Below are 19,569 nucleotides of genomic sequence, written 5' to 3'. Positions count from 1 at the left end.
TTTGGTTGAGATAAAATTAACACTGGATTTCAAAAATTCATTTCTTCCAAAATATTTGCAATATAATCTTGAAATTTAGATATGTGATACCTGAAACAATGTTTCAAATACTAAAAATATTAAACTGATGAAATTTTACAAAAAAAGCCAGAATTTTGAGCAATTTTCTCAAGCAATTCGTACTTACCCTACCTATAATCTGGTGAGATTGAAACTAGATTTTGAAAAAATTATTTGTGCCAAAATATTGTATGTACAAACTTGTAATTTGGATATGTGATACCTAAAACAATATTTTAAATAATAAAAATATTAAACTGATGAAGTTTTACAAACAAAGCTAAAATTTTGAGCAATTTTCTTAAGCAACTCGTAAAATCACCTCTTTAATTTATGTAAAATTAATACAAAAGTTCAAAAATTCATTTCTGCTAAAATATTTTTAATACAATCCTGTAATTTAGATATGTGATACCTAAAACAATATTTTAAATACTAAAAATATTAAACTGATGAAATTTTACAAAAAAGCCAAAATTTTGCATAATTTTCTTAAGCAACTTCTTCAATCTCTCTTTTGGTTGAGATAAAATTAACGAGGGATTTCAAAAATTCATTTCTGCCAAAATATTCTTAATACAATCCTGTAATTTAGATATGTGATACCTAAAACAATATTTTAAATACTAAAAATATTAAACTGATGAAATTTTACAAAAAAAAAGCCAGAATTTTGAGCAATTTTCTCAAGCAACTCGTGCTTACCATACCTATAATCTGGTGAGATTGAAACTAGATTTTGAAAAAATTATTTGTGCCAAAATATTAGATGTACAAACGTATAAATTGGATATATGATACCTAAAACAATATTTTAAATGATAAAAATAATATCATAAATTTTACAATAAAGCCAAAATTTTGAGCAATTTTCTTAAGCAACTTCTGAAATCTCTCTTTTGGTTAAGATAAAATTAACACTGGATTTCAAAAATTTATTTTTGCCAAATTATTTGTAACATAATCTTGAAAAATAGATATGTTATACCTAAAACAATATTTTAAATAATGAAAATATTAACATCTTAAATTTTAAAACAAATCCAAAATTATGAACAATTTTTTTTAACAACTCTCTCTTATACAATCTCTCTTTTGGTTGAGATAAGATTAACACTGGATTTCAAAAATTCATTTCTTCCAAAATATCAGATTTACAAACTCGTAATTTGGATATGTGATACCTAAAACAATATTTCAAATACTAAAAATATTAAATTTATGAAATTTTACAAAAAAGCCAAAATTTTGGGAAATTTTCTTCAACAACTCTTACAATCTCTCTTTTGGTTAAGATAAAATTAACACTGGATTTCAAAAATTCATTTCTGCCAAAATATTTGAAATATAAACTTGTGATTTGGATATTAAATACCTAAAACAATATTTTTAAATACTAAAAATAATAAACTGATGAAATTTTACAAAGAAGCCAAAATTTTGAGCAATTTTCTCAAGCAACTCGTACAATCACCTCTTTAATTTATGTAAAATTAAAACTAAAGTTCAAAAATTCATATCTGCCAAACTATTACCAAGAGAATCTTGTACTTCGGATATGTGATACCTAAAACAATATTTTAAATATTAAAAATATAAACCTAACAAATTTTATAACACAACAATTATTATAAACAAAATACTGCACCATGAACACCACTTTTTGCACAAAATTCAAAACCTTCACATTTCTTTGCACATATAAAAAAATGCTTTATTACCGAAACTGGGTATTACCCATTACCCACTATCATAACCTACTAATAAAACCCATAACCAATTACCTACTATTTCAAGTACATCCATAATTGCACAACACTAGTATCGACCAAAAGAAGATCGACCAAACACATATCGATATGTGTATCTTTTATATCGATTATCAGGTGTGTGTGTGTGTGTGTAGTGGTGTGTTTGTGTTATTAATTATTGCACAAAAGTCGAAATCTTCGCAAAGTCGAAATTCCGGGCCAAGGTCTAAGACTAGTGGTTATTAAATCGATAATTCAATGTTCGACTGTCGATATTACTTAATAGTAAAATAATCGTAAATAGAAATTTAACCGTTTGCCTAATCGTATTTATAGAAATACAGGAAAACGGGGCTAAATAGTACAGTTATATGAAAAAAAAAATTATAAAATATTGTTTATCTTTATGTATAAATTTTTGGTAGAAATGTGAGACGTTTAATATTTGTGGAACATAAAATATTACGTAATTTTAGAGAGTATTACCTAGTTTCTATGGCGATTTAAAAGTATACCGAGTTGCTGTAGGGTTATATGATGTTAAGTAATTTTATAGATTATTGAATTTTAAACCAATTTTTAGAATATTTTATTTAATTCTGACTTACCCTTCAAAAGTTACAAGGGATGCAGTAAATAAATGCATAAATCAGTTTTAAGTCTAATTCTGAGTGCTCTCATCTCATGTATCTAATTTCTATGACGATTTTAAAGTATACCAAGTTGCTGTAGGGTCATATGATGTAAAGTAAAATTAGATATTATTTAATTTAAAATAATTTTTTGGAATATTTCATTTAATTCTGACTTACCATTCAAAAGTTACAAAAGATATAGTAAATTCATGCATAAACCAATTTGTGAGTCTCCTCGGTTCAATTAATCCTAACTAAAAGAGAGATTGTATAAGAGAGAGTTGTTAAAAAAAATTGTTCATAATTTTAAATTTGTTTTAAAATTTATGATGTTAATATTTTTGGTATTTAAAATATTGTTTTAGGTATCACATATCAAAATTACAAGATTATGTTGCAAATAGTTTGGCAGATATGAATTTTTGAACTTTAGTATTAATTTTACTTAAATTAAACGATTTGATTAAGAAAATTGTGAAATTTTTTTGGCTTTTCTGTAAAATTTTATCAGTTTAATATTTTTATTGTTTAAAATATCATTTTAGGTATCACATATCCAAATTACAAGCTTGTACACATAATACTTTGGCAGAAATATTTTTTTTTTAAACTAGTTTAATTTTTACCAGAATGGTTAGTACGAGTTGCCTAAGAAAATTGCGAAATTTTTTAGCTTTTTTGTAAAATTTCATCAGTTTAATATTTTTATCATCTAAAATATTGTTCTAGGTATCTAATATCCAAATCACAAGTTTATATTTCAAATATTTTGGCAGAAATAAATTTTTCAAATCCAGTGTTAATTTTACATAAATTAAAGAGGTGATTGTACGATTTGCTTAAGAAAATTGTAAAAATTTTTAGCTTTGTTGTAAAATTTGAATAGTTTAGTATTTTTATCATTTAAAATATTGTTTTAGTTATCACATACCCAAAGTATAAGATTATATTTCAAATATTTTGGCAGAAATGAATTTCTCAAATCCAGCGTTAATTTTATTTACCAAAAGAGAGATTGTATAAGAGAGAGTTGTTAAAAAAAAGTTGTTCATAATTTTGGATTTGTTTTAAAATTTATGATGTTAATATTTTTACTATTTAATATATTGTTTTAGGTATCACATATCTAAATTACAAAATTATGTTGCGAATAGTTTGGCAGATATGAATCTTTGAACTTTAGTATTAATATTACATAAATTAAAGAGGTGATTGTACATGTTGCTTAAGAAAATTGCTCAAAATTAAGGCTTTTTTGTGAAATTTTATCAGTTTAATATTTTTAGTATTTAAAATAACGTTTCAGGTATCACATATTCAAATAACAAGATTCTACAATAAATACTTTAGGAGAAATGAATTTTTAAATTCGAGTTACCTTGAAAAATCTCTCGAAGAGTTACTTACTAAGATTACATTTCTAGTTTCAAACGCAATTTTAGAGTAGAGAAAGTTGCTGTAGGGTCTTATATTGTTAGACAAAATTAAAGATCATTTAATTTTACACAAATTCACCAAATATTTCAATTGATTTAGACAAACCGTTTAAAACAAATAAAAGATACAATGCACATTACTCCCGATCACTTTTCCTTTGTATTCAGTTGTGTTTAGAGTACTAACTTATTTTTAAAAAATTAAGATATACCGAATTGTTGTAGGGTTTTATCATGTTAGACAAAAAAAAGAAAAAAAGCCAAATTAATTCTTAACAAATCCACCAAACATTTCATTCAATTTGGACCTACGGTTTAAAAGTTACAAGAGATTAACCAGTTTTTGAGTGTCCTCGGTACAATTATATAGTTTTAAGAGCGATTTTAAAGTATACCGAGTTGCTGTAGGATCTTAAAATATTAGATAATATTAAAGACAAAATAAGTCCTAACAAATCCACCGAACATTTCATTCAATTTGGACCTACGGTTTAAAAGTTACACAAGATTTACTAAACTCAAACCCAAACTTGCTTGGAACTTACATACCATCAGCGCCCGTACTATAAACAGTACACCGGGCCGAAATTACACAATTTAACTAAAATCTCTAATATATTACAAACAAATTCATATTATGTAATACTAATTTTCTTAATATTTCTTCTATTTTCCAGTGAATTATTACAAAGTCAACGCGACGTCGCAATGATTTCAGAAATGATCCACTCGGCATCCCTGGTACACGATGATGTCATCGACCAGAGCGACTGCAGGCGGGGAAAACCCTCAGTGAACGTGCTGTGGAATCATAAAAAGGTTGGTGAATTGATATATGATAGATGAAGGTTTGAAGAAATTTGTGTGAAAATTTGGAGGAAATCGGTTAAGTAGTTTTTGAGAAAAATGACTCAGAAAAACGGGTAGTTATTTTATGGTTATAGGGTTGATTGGGTGTCTTTCCTGAAGGCAAAGTGCCACTTGCACCTAGTTTTTGGTTATTTGCGAGTCTTTTATGCAAATGACGAGCGTTCAGAGGAGTAATTCGCATATTATTTTGCCTGTTTGAACAAATTATGCAAATATTTGCAAATAGTCAGTGAACTTTGAAGAATCGACTTCAAACTGTCGTCTTTATTTATTTAACACATTGATGACGATGATGATGAAGACATCAGAAAGTGGAAAACCACAGATTTTATGGAAAATACAAATACTTAAAGTGTTAAATAATTAGCAATATTAATAATAATTTATATTGGTAATTATTAAATTGAATTTAAATACAAGTGTTTGCATACTGTCTGAACTCTTGGATTTTCTGCCTTAACTTTGTTTATTTATTTAATTTATTTATTTATTTTTATTTTCTAATAATTAATACTAGTTAATAAATATATTTTGGAATATTTTTGACTTATTAAATACTAGTTAATAAATATATTTTTTTATATTATTAAAAAAAATACTGTACAAAAATTCTTTAAACGTTTTTTTTAATAAATTTACTAACGTACTTGTGCATAATTTTAGGTGAAATTTACTTTAAACAAATAATTCATATCACTTTTCGGATTTTAAATCACTTTTCGGATTTTAAATCACTTTTCGGACTTCAGACGTGTTTTTAAAGTACACCGAGTTGCTGTAGGGTTTTATAATGTTAGACAATATTAAAAATGATTCAATTTTGAACAAATTTGCCGAATATTTTGTTTAAATCAGACAAATTGTTTAAAAGTTACCAGAGATGTAAAAAATAGATGCGTTTTGTGTGAACTCAGATATTTTTTCTGATTTCAAATGTGGTTTTAAAGTATACCGAGTTGCTTTAGGACTTTATAATATTAGAACAATTCATAGATTATTCAATTTTGAACAAATTTGTCAAATATTCCATTTATATTAGGCTTTTTGTTTAAAAGTTATGAAAAATATTATGCGCCCAGTGCACATTACTTCAAATCTTTTCAATCGAGTTTATTAAAGATATTTATTTTTAAATGCTTTTTAAAGTATACCGAGTTGCTGTAGGTTTTTATAATGTTAGACAATATGAAAGACTATTTAATTTTGTACAAATTTGCCGAAAATTTTGTTTCAATTAGACAAACTATTTAAAAGTTACAAGAGATGTAATAAATCAGTGCGTTTTGTATTACCTAAGCGCACTTCTCTGATTTCAAACGTGTTTTTAAAGTATACCGAGTTGCTGTAGGGTTTTATAATATTAGAACAATTCATAGATTATTCCATTTCGAACAAATTTGTCAAATATTCTATCTAAATTAGGCGTTTTGTTTAAAAGTTATGAAAAATATTATAAAAAATGCCAGGTGCACATGCATTTCAGATCATTTTTAGACTGTCTTCAATCAAGTTTATTGAAGATATTTATTTCTAAATGCTATTTTAAAGTATACCGAGTTGCTGTAGGGTTTTATAATCTTAGAACTATTCATAGATTATTCAATTTTAAACAAATTTGCCAAACATTCCTATTAACTTTAATGACTATTTCTGAAATTACAAGTGATATAAAAAATAAGTGCGGTTTTGTATTACCTAGGCTCATCTTTCTGATCCAAAATGTTGTTATTTTTCATTTATTAATTAACAATCAACAATAAAGAATATTATTTCAGATTCTTGAGTATTAATTTAAACAAAGCTTTAGTGAATTTTAAAAATATTAATAAATCCAAAAAAACTGTGTTGAACGAAAACTTGTGAAATATCTAACACTTTTTAAAACAAAATTTATATTTTCCAACAATTTGATAATAATTTTTGACACAAACCAATACATATATTAGCTCCAAAATTTTACACAAACTTTATCAATACTCTAGCTATATTTGCGCAAATTTTCAGCAAAAAAAAAAATAACGTCACGTAATAAATCTCTCTATTTATTACTACATATTGGTCTAAATTTATTCTAAATTATTTATTCTGGACACGAAACGATATGAAATCGATGTGTGATTGCACTTTTAACGATTGCGATATTATTATTATTTCATATCCATATATAAATAAATAGAAACAACGTTTCGTTTTCAATTAACAATGCATATATGCATTTTCTATAAAAGTCTTGCTACGGAGGCCTTTTAGAGGCCTATCGAGAAATCGAGGACAAATTTCGTTTTCTATCGCCATTTTAGAGTATACCGAGTTGATATAGGGACTTATGATGTTAGACAATATTAAAGACCATTTAATTTTGTGTAAATTTACCAAAGACAATAATTGTTTATAACGAATAGTTTAAGAGTTATAAATTATTTACGGTTGCCATACACACTACGTATTTATATTCATACTGCATTTTCAAAGCTAGTTATAAGTAGAACCAGTTGCTGTAGGGACTTACAATATTAGACAATATTATATAAAATTGAATTTTCAACAAATTCACCAAATATACTATTCATTTACAACAAATGGTTTAAAAGTTATAGCAAAAATAGTATTTCGTCCTTCATTGCTCTAATCGACATGCGAACATATGTTCTTGAGCAACCTAGACTTTCAATTGTATCTTTATCTATGTATCTAATACAGATAAAGATAATATCGAAATAAATATAAGCGAATAATTATTCTATTGCCAAACGATATATGAAACCGGTATTGCAATTTGATAAAATGATTGCAACGAAATATAAATTACTCTTTTTTCGGTTCAGATTTTGTAATTTTATTAGCAAAAAATGGGAAATATAATTATGAAAGTAAGAGTGGGTTTTATAGAAATATCATAGAGCAACTCGGTATACCCAATATTAATATAGATATATATATATATATATATATATATATATATATATATATATATATTGTAGCTAACCCGGCAAACGTTGTTTTGCCATAAAAAAAATGCCTAAATTGATAAAAAATTAATACAAGTGCCAAAAATCAAATATTTAATAGATTTGGACTCTGATTCTTTGACAAATAGTTAAAAACTTGTTATAATTTTCAAAATTATTTGACATTTCATACTTCAAAAATTAATTCACTCGCATCATAGTTTTTTGTTTATTATACTTTTGTCATGTCATATATGTCGATAAAATTTCCTTTCAAATATTATTTATTTGTTAATAAATTACTAATTATTTTAAGTCATCAATGAATAATTATATAATTGTTAAATTCATAAGTTTGGCTAAACCAACACAGGAATATTGTGGAAATAAATAATTTTTTACATAAAGATCTGGTTTTTGACTATTGTATCTTTATCTAAATATACAATTTTTATATAAATATTTGATTATTTACTTTTGCATTTAATTGAAAAATAGTGAATGTCAATTTCATATATCTAAACTAAATTTATAAATGTCAAAATATTTCCTTCTTGGTCCAAAATTAAAATTATATGATAATATTTATTTTACAATAATGTTTTGTATCTATAATTTGCTTGGCAATATTGCCTATAACATAACTTGGAATAATTAATTTATTTGCTTCTTATAGTCGTTAAACATTTTTTTGTGAAATGTAAAAATTTTGTTTATGATTAATTTTAAATTCAATATGCCGCTTTTTTGTGATCTCTGATCTATAATGTTTTGATGAAGTTTTGGTTTCCAAAATAATTTGGTAAGCTAATCAATTAAATCTAAATCGTAAATCTATTTATATAATTATTTTCATAAATACTGACAAATGACATTTAATCTTTTTACATGTCAACATTTATTTAAATTTTTAAGCATTGATTTTTAATTAGATTTAAAACTATAAACAGTGATTTTGAATAAAGCTTTTCATCAAATTTGGATTTAAATGTTGGATATTTCTATATATGTACATGTTTTTGAATTTTATTTTTTGAAATGTAAATTTTTTTTTTCAAAAATTATATATCGAAGTTTTCCTAAATTTTGACATTCGTCATTTTAGTGTTTTGTTTTTTTTTTGATCATTTTCTGTCAAAATTTTTAGAAATTTATAAAAATTATATATTTATATTTCAAATTTACTTTTCAAAATTTCCTATAACCTAAGTTGGATATATATGCACACGATGAGCCAATAAAATTTAAAATCGGTTCAGTAGTTTGGGCGTCCATCGCGAACCAACATCGTGACACGAGATTTATATATATATATATATATATATATATATATATATATATATATATATATACAGAAATCGAGGAATTTAATGAGTGTAGTATACATTTTTGCGAGAAATCACCTGTAACTTTTAAACTATTCATTATAATTAAATGGTGTATTTAGAAAATATTAATAAAATTCAATTGTCTATAACATTGTCTAACATCATAAGTCTCTATATCAACTCGGTATACTCTAAAATGGCAATAGAAAACAAAATATATATATTCAGAGAGTACAAGATATCTCTTCCTTGTACAAGTGCATTTCTTGGTTAAAACATTTATCACTCTTAAACTATTCTTTAAAAATAATCCATATCTTTGGTGAATTTACACAAAATTAAATTGTCTAAAATATCGTCTAACATCATAAGTCCCTATAACAACTCGGTATACTTTAAAATGACATTTGAAAATACAACAGTTGAAATAGCATATTAAATATGTTTCAAAGTGCATCGACAGGTGTATAGTCAAGTATTACCCGAAAAATCGTATTAAGCATGATCGTCTTAACCGGGTTCTATATTTGTTTAAATAATACTATATTTAGTTTTTGGTTTTTATTATTATTTTTGTTAATATTTCATTTTTTTTGGCAGGTTGCAATGGCAGGAGACTTTATATTGGCAGTCGCCTCGATGATGATTGCAAAATTAAGAAATGATGACGTAACACTTGTGTTGAGTCAGGTAAAAACCACAAAAAGTATATTAAAAATTATATATTAATTTTTAAATAATATCTTTTATCTATTTATTAGGTAATTACGGATTTGGTACAAGGTGAATTTATGCAACTGGGATCAAAGGAAACTGAAAACGAACGATTTGCACACTACCTCACAAAAACGTACAGGAAAACAGCATCTCTGATAGCCAATAGCGTCAAAGCGGTAAAAAAAAATATTGTGGTATACCAATAAAGACAATTATCATTTACCATTTTGTACCAGGTTGCCATGTTGGGTGGTGCAGACCAGGAAACCTGTGAAGCAGCCTACCAGTATGGAAGAAATGTTGGTCTGGCCTTTCAATTGGTGGACGATCTCCTGGATTTTGTCTCCAGTTCGGATGCCATGGGCAAACCTGTGGCAGCAGACCTGAAATTAGGATTGGCAACCGCCCCTGTACTATTTGCATGCGAAAGGGTAAGAAAATTATGGAAATTGGCAACGTTGGCGAAGACCTAAAAGTTGGGGTTGTTGACCAAGACAAGTATGGAAGGTGTTATTGAAAATCTTTTGTAACACAAAAGTTTGTTAGAAACCTTATCAGTTTTAGTATTTGTTGCCAAAGTAAACACTTTGGGAAATGACATATCTAAATTACAAGGTTGTAGTACAAACGGTGCGTCCTGCAAAGCTCCCTAAATTATCAATATGCTGCAAGTCAAGTATCGTTCATGCCAACACTGTTCGGTAAAATCTTTTTTAACACAAAATATTGTTAGAAACCTTATCAATTTTAGTATTTGTTGCTAAAGTAGACACTTTAAGAAATTACATATCCAATTTATGAAGTTGTAATACCAACGGTGCGTCCTGCAAAGCTCCCTAAATTATCAATATTCTGAAAGTCAATTATCGTTCAAGCCAGCACTGTTTGGTAGAATCTTTTATAACACAAAATATTGTTAGAAACTCTATCAATTTTATTATTTACTGCTAAAATAGACACTTTAAGAAATGACATATCCAATTTATGAGGTCGTAGTACAAACGGTGCGTCCTGCAAAGCTCCCTAAATTATCAATATGCTAAAAGTCAATTATCGTTCAAGCCAGCACTGTTCGGTAGAATCTTTTATAACACAAAATATTGTTTGAAACTCTATCAATTTTAGTATTTGTTGCTAAAATAGACACTTTGAGAAATGACATATCCAATTTATGAAGTTGTAGTACAAACGGTGCGTCCTGCAAAGCTCCGTAAATTATCAATATTCTGAAAATCAATTCTACGACAGACCATCGTTCATGCCATCGCTTGTTGTTAATTTCAATTTTAAAGTTTACCGAGTTGCTGTAGAGCATTATTGTATTAGACAAATTTATAAGCAATTAAATTCTGCACAAATTTCTCTAATATTCCATCAACCCCAGACAACCCGTTCAAAAGATACATCCAATTTTTCTAGTCTCTTCCATTTGCATTGATGCTTTTAAAATTCTTCGCCTGTTGGTAATTGCAATTTTGGAGTATACCGAGTTGCTCTAGAGCATTATCGTATTAGACAATATTACAAACAACTTAATTCTGCACAAATTTGCCTAATATTTCATCAATCCCAGACAAACCGTTCAAAAATTACGTCCAATTTCTCTACTCCCTTCTATTTGTATTGGCACATTCAAAATCCTTTGCATGTTGTTTATTGCAATTTTAAAGCACACCGAGTTGCTCTAGAGCATTGTTGTATTAAACAATATTATAAACAATTTAATTCTGCACAAATTTGCCTAATATTCCAATAACCCCAGACAACAAATTCAAAAGTTACACTTAATTTCTCTACTGTCTTTTATTTGCATTGGTTTGCTTCATAATCCTTTGCATGTCGTTTATTGTAATTTTAAAATATACCGAGTTGCTGTAGAGCATTATTGTATTAGACAATATTATAAACAAATAAATTCTGCACAAATTTGCCTAATATTCCATGAACCCCAGACAACCAGTTCAAAAGTTACACTCAATTTTTCTAGTCTCTTCCATTTGTCTTTTGTCAACTTCTGGTCTGATGTTTGGGAAACAAGTCTGGTTTTGAGTCTATTAACCATTCACATTTTTTTTAATTTATCTATTTTTTACTTAAATATGTACTACTGACTTAATTTCAAAATACCAGTTGTTCAATTTACCAGTTGCCTTTTCTAGTCTGCCATCTGGTAACTGTCTGGTTACCAGTTGAGCATCCTTTAACCATTTACCCACTATCAATTTCCACCTTTTAGTGATCTATTTACCAACTATCTATTTATCTTTCCAGTTTCCAGAGCTGAATCCGATGATAATGCGCCGCTTCCAGGAACCAGGAGACTTCGAGCGCGCCTTCGAATTAGTCCACAAATCCAATGGCCTGGAGCAGACCAGGTTTCTGGCCAGGAAACACTGCGTCGAAGCCTGCAGACAATTGGGAAAATTGGCAGATTCGCCTTACCAGAAGGCCCTGGGAGTGGTCAGCGATCTGGTCATCAATCGTTTGAAATAGTACAGGAGCTGGTGGCGGAGGAGCAGAGTGGTGATGGTGGAGCTGATGAAGGAATCAATGCAAATGTAAGGGGTAAAGGATTTGTTTGTAGTTGAAGGGGTTGTTTGGGGTTGATGGGATGTAAGAGAGATTTGTGCAGAATTACTTGGTTAATAATGTTGTCTAATGCATGAATGCTCTACAGCAACTCCATATACTTTAAAATCGCTATTAACAATAGGTGTAGAATTTTGAAAGGTGTGCATGCACTTGGAAGAGAGTAGGGAAATTAAGTGTAACTTTTGAACGGGTTGTCTGGGGTTCATGGAATATAAGGCAAATTTGTGCAGAATTAAATTGTTTATAATATTGTCTAATACAAGAAGACTCTACAGCAACTCGGTTTACTTTAATATTGCAATAAACAATTGGTGAAAGATTTTGAAGGTACCAATGCACATAGAACAGAGTAGACAAATTGGATGTAACTTTTGAACGGGTTGTCTGGGTTAAATGGAATATTAGGCAAATTTGTGCAGAATTATATTGTTTATGAATTTGTCTAATACGATAATGCTTTACAGCAACTCGGTTTACTTTAAAATTGCAATAAACAACAGGCGAAGGATTTTGAAAGGTGTGCATGCAAATAGAAGACAGAAGACAAATTGGGTGTAACTTTTGAACGGGTTGTCTGGGGTTCATGGAATATTAAGCAAATTTGTTCAGAATTCAATTATTTATAATATTGTCTAATACTATAAAACCCTACAGCAACTCGGTGTGCTTAAAATTGCAATAAATAACATGCAAAGGATTTTGAAAGGTGTCGATGCAAATAGAAGAGAGTCGGGAAATTGGGTGTAACTTTTGAATGGGTTGTCTGGTGTGAATGGAATATTAGGCAAATTTGTTTAGAATTAAATTGTTAATAATGTTGTCTAATATAATAATGCTCTACAGCAACTCGGTGTACTTTAAAATTGCAATTAACAACAGGTGTGGGATTTTGAAAGGTGTGCATACAAATAGAAGAGACTAGAGAAATTGGGTGTAACTTTTGAACGGGTTGTCTGGGGTTAATGGAATATTAAGGAGATTTGTTCAGAATTCAATTGTTTATAATGTTGTCTAATACGATAATGCTCTACAGTAACTCGGTGTGCTTTAAACTTGCAATTAACAAAAGGCGAGGGATTTTAAAGGTACCAATGCAAGTGGATGAGACTAGACAATTTGGGTGTAACTTTTTAAAGGGTTGTCTGGGGTTCATGGAATAATAAGCAAATTTGTGCAGGGTTCAATTGTTTATAATATTGTCTATTACAATAATGCTCTACAGCAACTCGGTGTGCTTTAAAATTGCAATAAACAACAAGTGAAGGCATTTTGAAAGGTGTCCATGCAAATGGACAGTAAGGAAATGGGTGTAACTTTTGAACGGGTTGTCTGGGGTTCAAGGAATGTTAGCGAGATTTGTGCAGAATTGCATTGTTAATAATATTGTCTAATACTATAATACTCTACAGCAACTCGGTTTACTTTAAAATTGCAATTAACAACAAGCGAAGGCATTTTGAAGGTACCAATGCACATAGAACAGACTAGAGAAATTGGGTGTAACTTTTGAAGGGTTTGTTTGATATGAATGGTGTATTCGGAAAATTTGTTGAGAAATAAATAATCTATAATATTGTCTAATACATCAACTCTGTATGATCTTTTTTTTACACTAAACTTTGTAAATATTAATTTTCTATTACAAGTACAGGTAGGTACAAACTATAACTTTTAGATGCATTAATTTAATTTTAAAGTATAACGAGTTGCTGTAGGGTCATATAGTATTGACAATATTATAGACAATTTAATTTAGAACAAATTTGCCAAATATTTCATATAAATTGAACAAACCTTGCAGAAGTTACAAGAGATATAAATGCACAAATGTACTGCCACTTACTAAGTATTTGTTTTATATCTAGTACTACAGATATATATGTATATATATATATATATATATATATATATATGTATGTATATATATATATATATGCTTGTATATTTATTTATAATTATATTTTTATTTCATTATTTTTGCAGGCAAAATCAAAAAAAAAACCTCCAGCCTTCTTCGAGGCTGCTGAAGAATTTGCATTATTTTTCTAATTAATTAATTAAATAATTAAAAAAATAATATTAATTAATATATATAAAATAATTTGTAATTAAGTATAAATGAGAAAAAGCAGGACATTGTGTGCAATAGTGTAAATATTAAGGCCAGTCTTTAAGCCTTTGGAATGGATGGACAATTGAATTGTTTTTTTGTAATTTGTTAGAAAAATATATGTTGAAATGTTTAAATGTTGTTAAATGTTGATGATTGTGTAAATAGGAGTAAAATTATATATGTATATATATATATATATATATATATATATACAAGGCAATTAATAGAAAAAGTTATACATATGTTCTATTTCCATGGTTTTTTCTTTTATAAATCAACTTAAAGCGTTTTTTTACATTTCAAGTTATTCTAAATCCTTTGACACCAATATATATGTGTGTATATACATGTTAATAACTATTAGTTTCAAAAATTTCGACCCGAAAAGCCCTAAAAACCTTTTTATTTTCACGAAAAACGCCTGAAATTATACTACTTTCTATTCAAAATTCCATTCTGATGAGATTTTTCTTATACAAAGCGTGCTGACATCTTGCTATGGAACTTGGTATACTATATGCTGTACTAAATTCCATACAAAAACTAAAAGATGTCAAGATTTTTGGTAGGTGAAATTTTGAAATCTGGTATTGGAATGTAGTATAGTTATGAGTTTATGCAAATAATTTATTTAAGTATTGTTTTATGTGGATTTATTTATTAGGTTTTGTCGATGTTACAGGTCGTTCTGAATCGTTTGATACCGTAAAAAGCCTGGTGGAACAAATTTACAATAATTAGGTAAACTACAAAATTTATAAATAAATTAGTGGTGTGTATGGCATCGTGTCTTAAGGCAAATTGCTTGAACTTCCCGTACGGTAACGAAATGTTCAATGAATATTAAATGTTTTCAAATAAATTATTATAAATATTGTAAACAAGCAAAAAGTTTTTTAGATTATTCAAATCAGACACTTAGTTCACTCAAAAACTGTCATTTTTTCACATTTAGCTCTGTATCTTCAAAACCGCTGGACCTATCTTTGCCAAAAACTAATAACCTCTTCTCCCAATCATTACAATTTGAATGTTTTTTAGATCATTCAAATCCGATACTCCGTTCTCTCAAAAACTCGATTTCTATTCTCTGCACTCTTTGCTCCGTATCTCTTAAACTACTAGACCTGCCTTCGCCAAAAACTAATCAGCACATCTCCTTATAAATAGGAATCGAATGTTTTTTGAATCATTCAAATCGGTTGATCCGTGCCCCTGGAATCGTCGATGAAACATTGTATCCGCATTACATACAAACACAAACAGATACACACATAAACGTATTAAAGTTCTTTTTTAATTTTAAAAAATAATTTAGTTCTGGATTTTTTTTAAATAGTAAAATGTTAGCAAGTGACTTCTAATATTAGTTGTCTAAATATATATTTATAAATATATATATATATATATATATATATATATATATATATATATATATATATATATATATATATATATATTTATATATCACTTTAATATTAATGTTTGTATACAAAAATGTGTATATTTCTGTAAATTTAAAGCTTACAGATACCTGAAAAATTTGCAAATAATACTCTATACATATTTATATATATATATATATATATATATATATATATATAATTTTAGACAATATATAAATATATATTATAATGATGATTCAATTTGCAAATGATTTTTGCACAAATATTAAGTTTATTGTTTCAAGACATTTATTATAAATATTGTATAATAATATTAATTATTTAAACTAATTTAATATTATATATATATATATATATATATATATATCATAAAATACTTTTGGATATACACAAAAAGTTTTATCGAAATTGGATTAGCCGTTTAGGAGGAGTTCAATGTCATCCAATAGTGCACACACACACATATATATATATATATATATATATATATATATATATATATATATATTGCGTAGTTAGGTTAGCAGTCAATTTACAATAGTTGTCATCTATTTTATTATTATTAATATTATTATTATTATTTACAATTAATATAAACAATTAAATATGTAAACACAAACAAGGAGAAATCTTGGAATCTCTCAGGTTTACTTTTAAAATATTATAGGCCTATGAAAAGTGGTAACATGGCTCATGTGACACGTTTTCTGATTGGAAATTACACTTTTAAGGAACTATCTATCCCAAAAAATCAATTAAATTTATTAAGGATTAATTAAATTTATTTATTTATATGGCATCCCATCACTTTAACCACTGAACCTTAACACAAATCAGTCGGTATAATGGAGATTGGTGGAATGAGTATTCTCTTTATTTTAAATCTTAATAATGGGTCAACAAAACACTAATTTTGGTGAATTTTTATTATCAAAACTAGTGGTGTATGGCATTGTTTCTTAAGACAAATTGCTGGAACTTCCCGTACCGTAATAAAATATCCGAGAAATTTTAAACGGTAATAACAAATACTGTAGCTTTCATTATTTTTGCTATCTTGTTATATCTTAGCAAATAAAATGTAAATCATAAATCAAGTTACTCCGGAAACATTAACAATCGTCATTTCATTTCGAATTCAATTTCAACAAAAAAAAATAGTTGCCTAATTTGCACAAAATTGAAAGAGTGCTCCCGTACAGTCACAGTCTAAACGCATTTGCGAATAATTCTGTGCGACACTTTCACTTATAGTGTGCTTAGCTTGTCGGCATTTTCTCATTTTTCAATAGTTTTCTCACAAAATTGGAAAAGAGCTCCAGTACATAAACAGTCTGAACGCACTTGCGAAAACATTTGTACTAGAGTGGCGCTTAGACTGTGCTTAGCCTGGGTAATTTTTTGATTTTTTTGAATTTTTAATCCAAAATTGCAAAAATATTTTATGAAAAAAAAGGTGTTAGAATTTTTTATCCTCAAAAGCAATTGTTTTGTCAATACAAGCAGAAAGTTTTTTATAATATTATCACAGGCCTATAATATTTTACACCTAAGAGATTTTCCTTGAAATATCAAATTGATATTTTATAAATTGAGTTGAGTTTCGTTGTGAGTAAAAAAAAGGCCTACTGCCTTAAATTTTAAGGCCTTAAATAAAATAATAAATTTTTATATAAAACATTTATCAAAAAAAATATATAAATAAATTTTATTTTGCACTTGTAAATTATGTAAAAAATATTTTTATGCATTTTTTTTAAACAAAAATTGTGTAAAGAAGGTTGTAAATATTTTTATTATATTATTTTAGATTTTATGTGTGCGTGTATGGATATGTAATATTAGTTTTTTTTTTCGAGTCATTTTATTGAACAAAAAAATATTAATATTGATTAATTTAATTAGTTAAAACTCATTTAGCTAAATTTAAACTAACAAATATTGAAATTTGTATTATAAATATTGTAAATTAATGTATTGTATAATAAATAAATATTTTTAAAGTAAATAATAAAAAAAAAACCTTTATCATATGACGGTATAATGGGTATTCGAGGTATGATAATGACTTGAATAACAAAGAAAATTTTTATCAATTTTATTTATTATAAATCTACATTACAAACTATTTCAACAAGAGTATTCTCTCTTTTATTTTCTAGTCGAGTTGTCGTATTTTTCATAGATCTGTTGAGACATTTCTTTTGCCATTTTTCGAACTGTTGGTTTATCTTTTTTGCCATTTGTTAGGACGGGCAGCTCCTGCACTATGTAAAGACCTCCTCGGAGTTTTTCGTGGTCGTGAACGTGTTCTGGAAATAAATAAAAAAATAATAAATAAATTAACAAGTTGAGTAAAATGTTTTTTTTAAAAAAAAGCGTGAATAGTCCATGTTTTTTTTGATAAATTCAATAAATAAAAATTTTAATTAATGAATAAACGAATAAACAAATTCATGTCAAATGAAAAAATAAATAAAAAAATAATAAATTATACAAGAATTAATTACATTTTGAGAAAAATTTGGAACATAAATAAATTATTAGCTGAATAAATAATAAAATAAACATCTAATTAAATTAATTATTAAATTAATCAATTATTTAAATAATGAGTGCAAGTCTGAATAAATAAATTAATTAATTAATAGCTAAATAAATAATTAATTAGGTTAATAGATTAATCAATTAACCAATTAATTAATGAGATAATGTCTAAATAAATAAATAAATTAATTAATAGCTAAATAATTAGTGAATTAAATTATTAAATTAAACAATTAATTAAGGGAATTAATAAATTCATAAATTATTCAATTATTTAATTAATGAGTGTATGTTCAAATAAATAAATAAATTTATTAATAGGTCAATTAATAAAAATTTGAAAATATATATATATATATATATATATATATAAAAGAATAAAATAAATAAATAAACTAATGAAATTAATTAACTAATTAATTATTTATTTAAAATAAAGAATAAATTTAAAATGAAATAAATGCGTTATAATTAAATTAATAAATAAATATTTAAAAAAATATAACAAGTTAATGAATAAATTATTCAGTCATTAAATAAATAACTTATTAATTTAATTAATTATTAATTATAATATAAGTTTTATTTTCAAAATAAAAATCACATTTATTATACATGTTTATTATTTAGCTTCTGTCGGTGCCGCCCGGACTATTGAATTTTAATCCATACAAAGCTATTCGTCAAAACCTTTTGTATTCAATATCAATAATATTACATAATATATTTTATATTAAATTCGAATATTTTTCAGGTTTTTTCCATCAGTGTCGTAAAAGTAGTTGCAGAAGCAACTACTAGAAGCGAAAAGATGCTTCATTTGTCGTATAAAGTTTAAATAAAATAAAATTATTTGAGTTTATATAGTGTATTTAGTATATATATATATATATATAATATATATATATATTATATATATATATATATAGTGTATAGTATAGTACGTTTATTTTTTGTTATAATATATTAAGTTATTTAATGTAAATCGCGAGTGCTAAAGGAAGGTTTTTTTGTCAGGTGAGTTTTGCATGGTTTAGAAGATTTTTTTTGGTCATTTTAGGATACATTAAATTAAGTCTACTTTGGATACATGATACCTTAGATATTTATTTAAATGTTAAAAATATTAAATATAATGTTAACATAATAATTAAATTAAATAACTA

General features: G+C 26.5%; 2 protein-coding genes across 3 annotated transcripts in view; one reads left to right on the top strand and one right to left on the bottom strand.

The window, feature by feature from the left end:
• Window positions 1-19,569, bottom strand: part of LOC113389007 (decaprenyl-diphosphate synthase subunit 1-like) — a 226,872-nt gene that overhangs the window by 17,619 nt on the left and 189,684 nt on the right. The gene's annotated exons all lie outside the window — the stretch shown is intronic.
• Window positions 4,567-12,285, top strand: LOC113389011 (decaprenyl-diphosphate synthase subunit 1-like). The gene is made up of 5 exons (XM_026626044.1): window positions 4,567-4,701; window positions 9,629-9,718; window positions 9,790-9,921; window positions 9,982-10,176; window positions 12,017-12,285. The coding sequence occupies exons 1-5, from the start codon at window positions 4,591-4,593 to the stop codon at window positions 12,236-12,238; spliced, it is 750 nt and encodes a 249-aa protein (XP_026481829.1). The 5' UTR covers window positions 4,567-4,590; the 3' UTR covers window positions 12,239-12,285.

This window comes from Ctenocephalides felis, unplaced genomic scaffold (assembly GCF_003426905.1).
Source record: "Ctenocephalides felis isolate EL2017-DRISC unplaced genomic scaffold, ASM342690v1 CF-g0.4_SCAFFOLD_03573, whole genome shotgun sequence".
NCBI classification, from domain to species: Eukaryota; Metazoa; Arthropoda; class Insecta; order Siphonaptera; family Pulicidae; genus Ctenocephalides; species Ctenocephalides felis.
This window is presented reverse-complemented; position numbering and strand designations above follow the sequence as displayed.

What these genes read in the sequence shown, in the direction of transcription:
- LOC113389011 (XM_026626044.1), top strand. Translation starts at nt 4,591, where the DNA reads ATGATTTCAGAAATGATCCACTCGGCATCCCTGGTACACGATGATGTC. An exon ending in TAACACTTGTGTTGAGTCAG is followed by an intron (nt 9,719 to 9,789) that starts GTAAAAACCACA and finishes TCTATTTATTAG; the next exon opens with GTAATTACGGATTTGGTACA. An exon ending in TAGCCAATAGCGTCAAAGCG is followed by an intron (nt 9,922 to 9,981) that starts GTAAAAAAAAAT and finishes ATTTTGTACCAG; the next exon opens with GTTGCCATGTTGGGTGGTGC.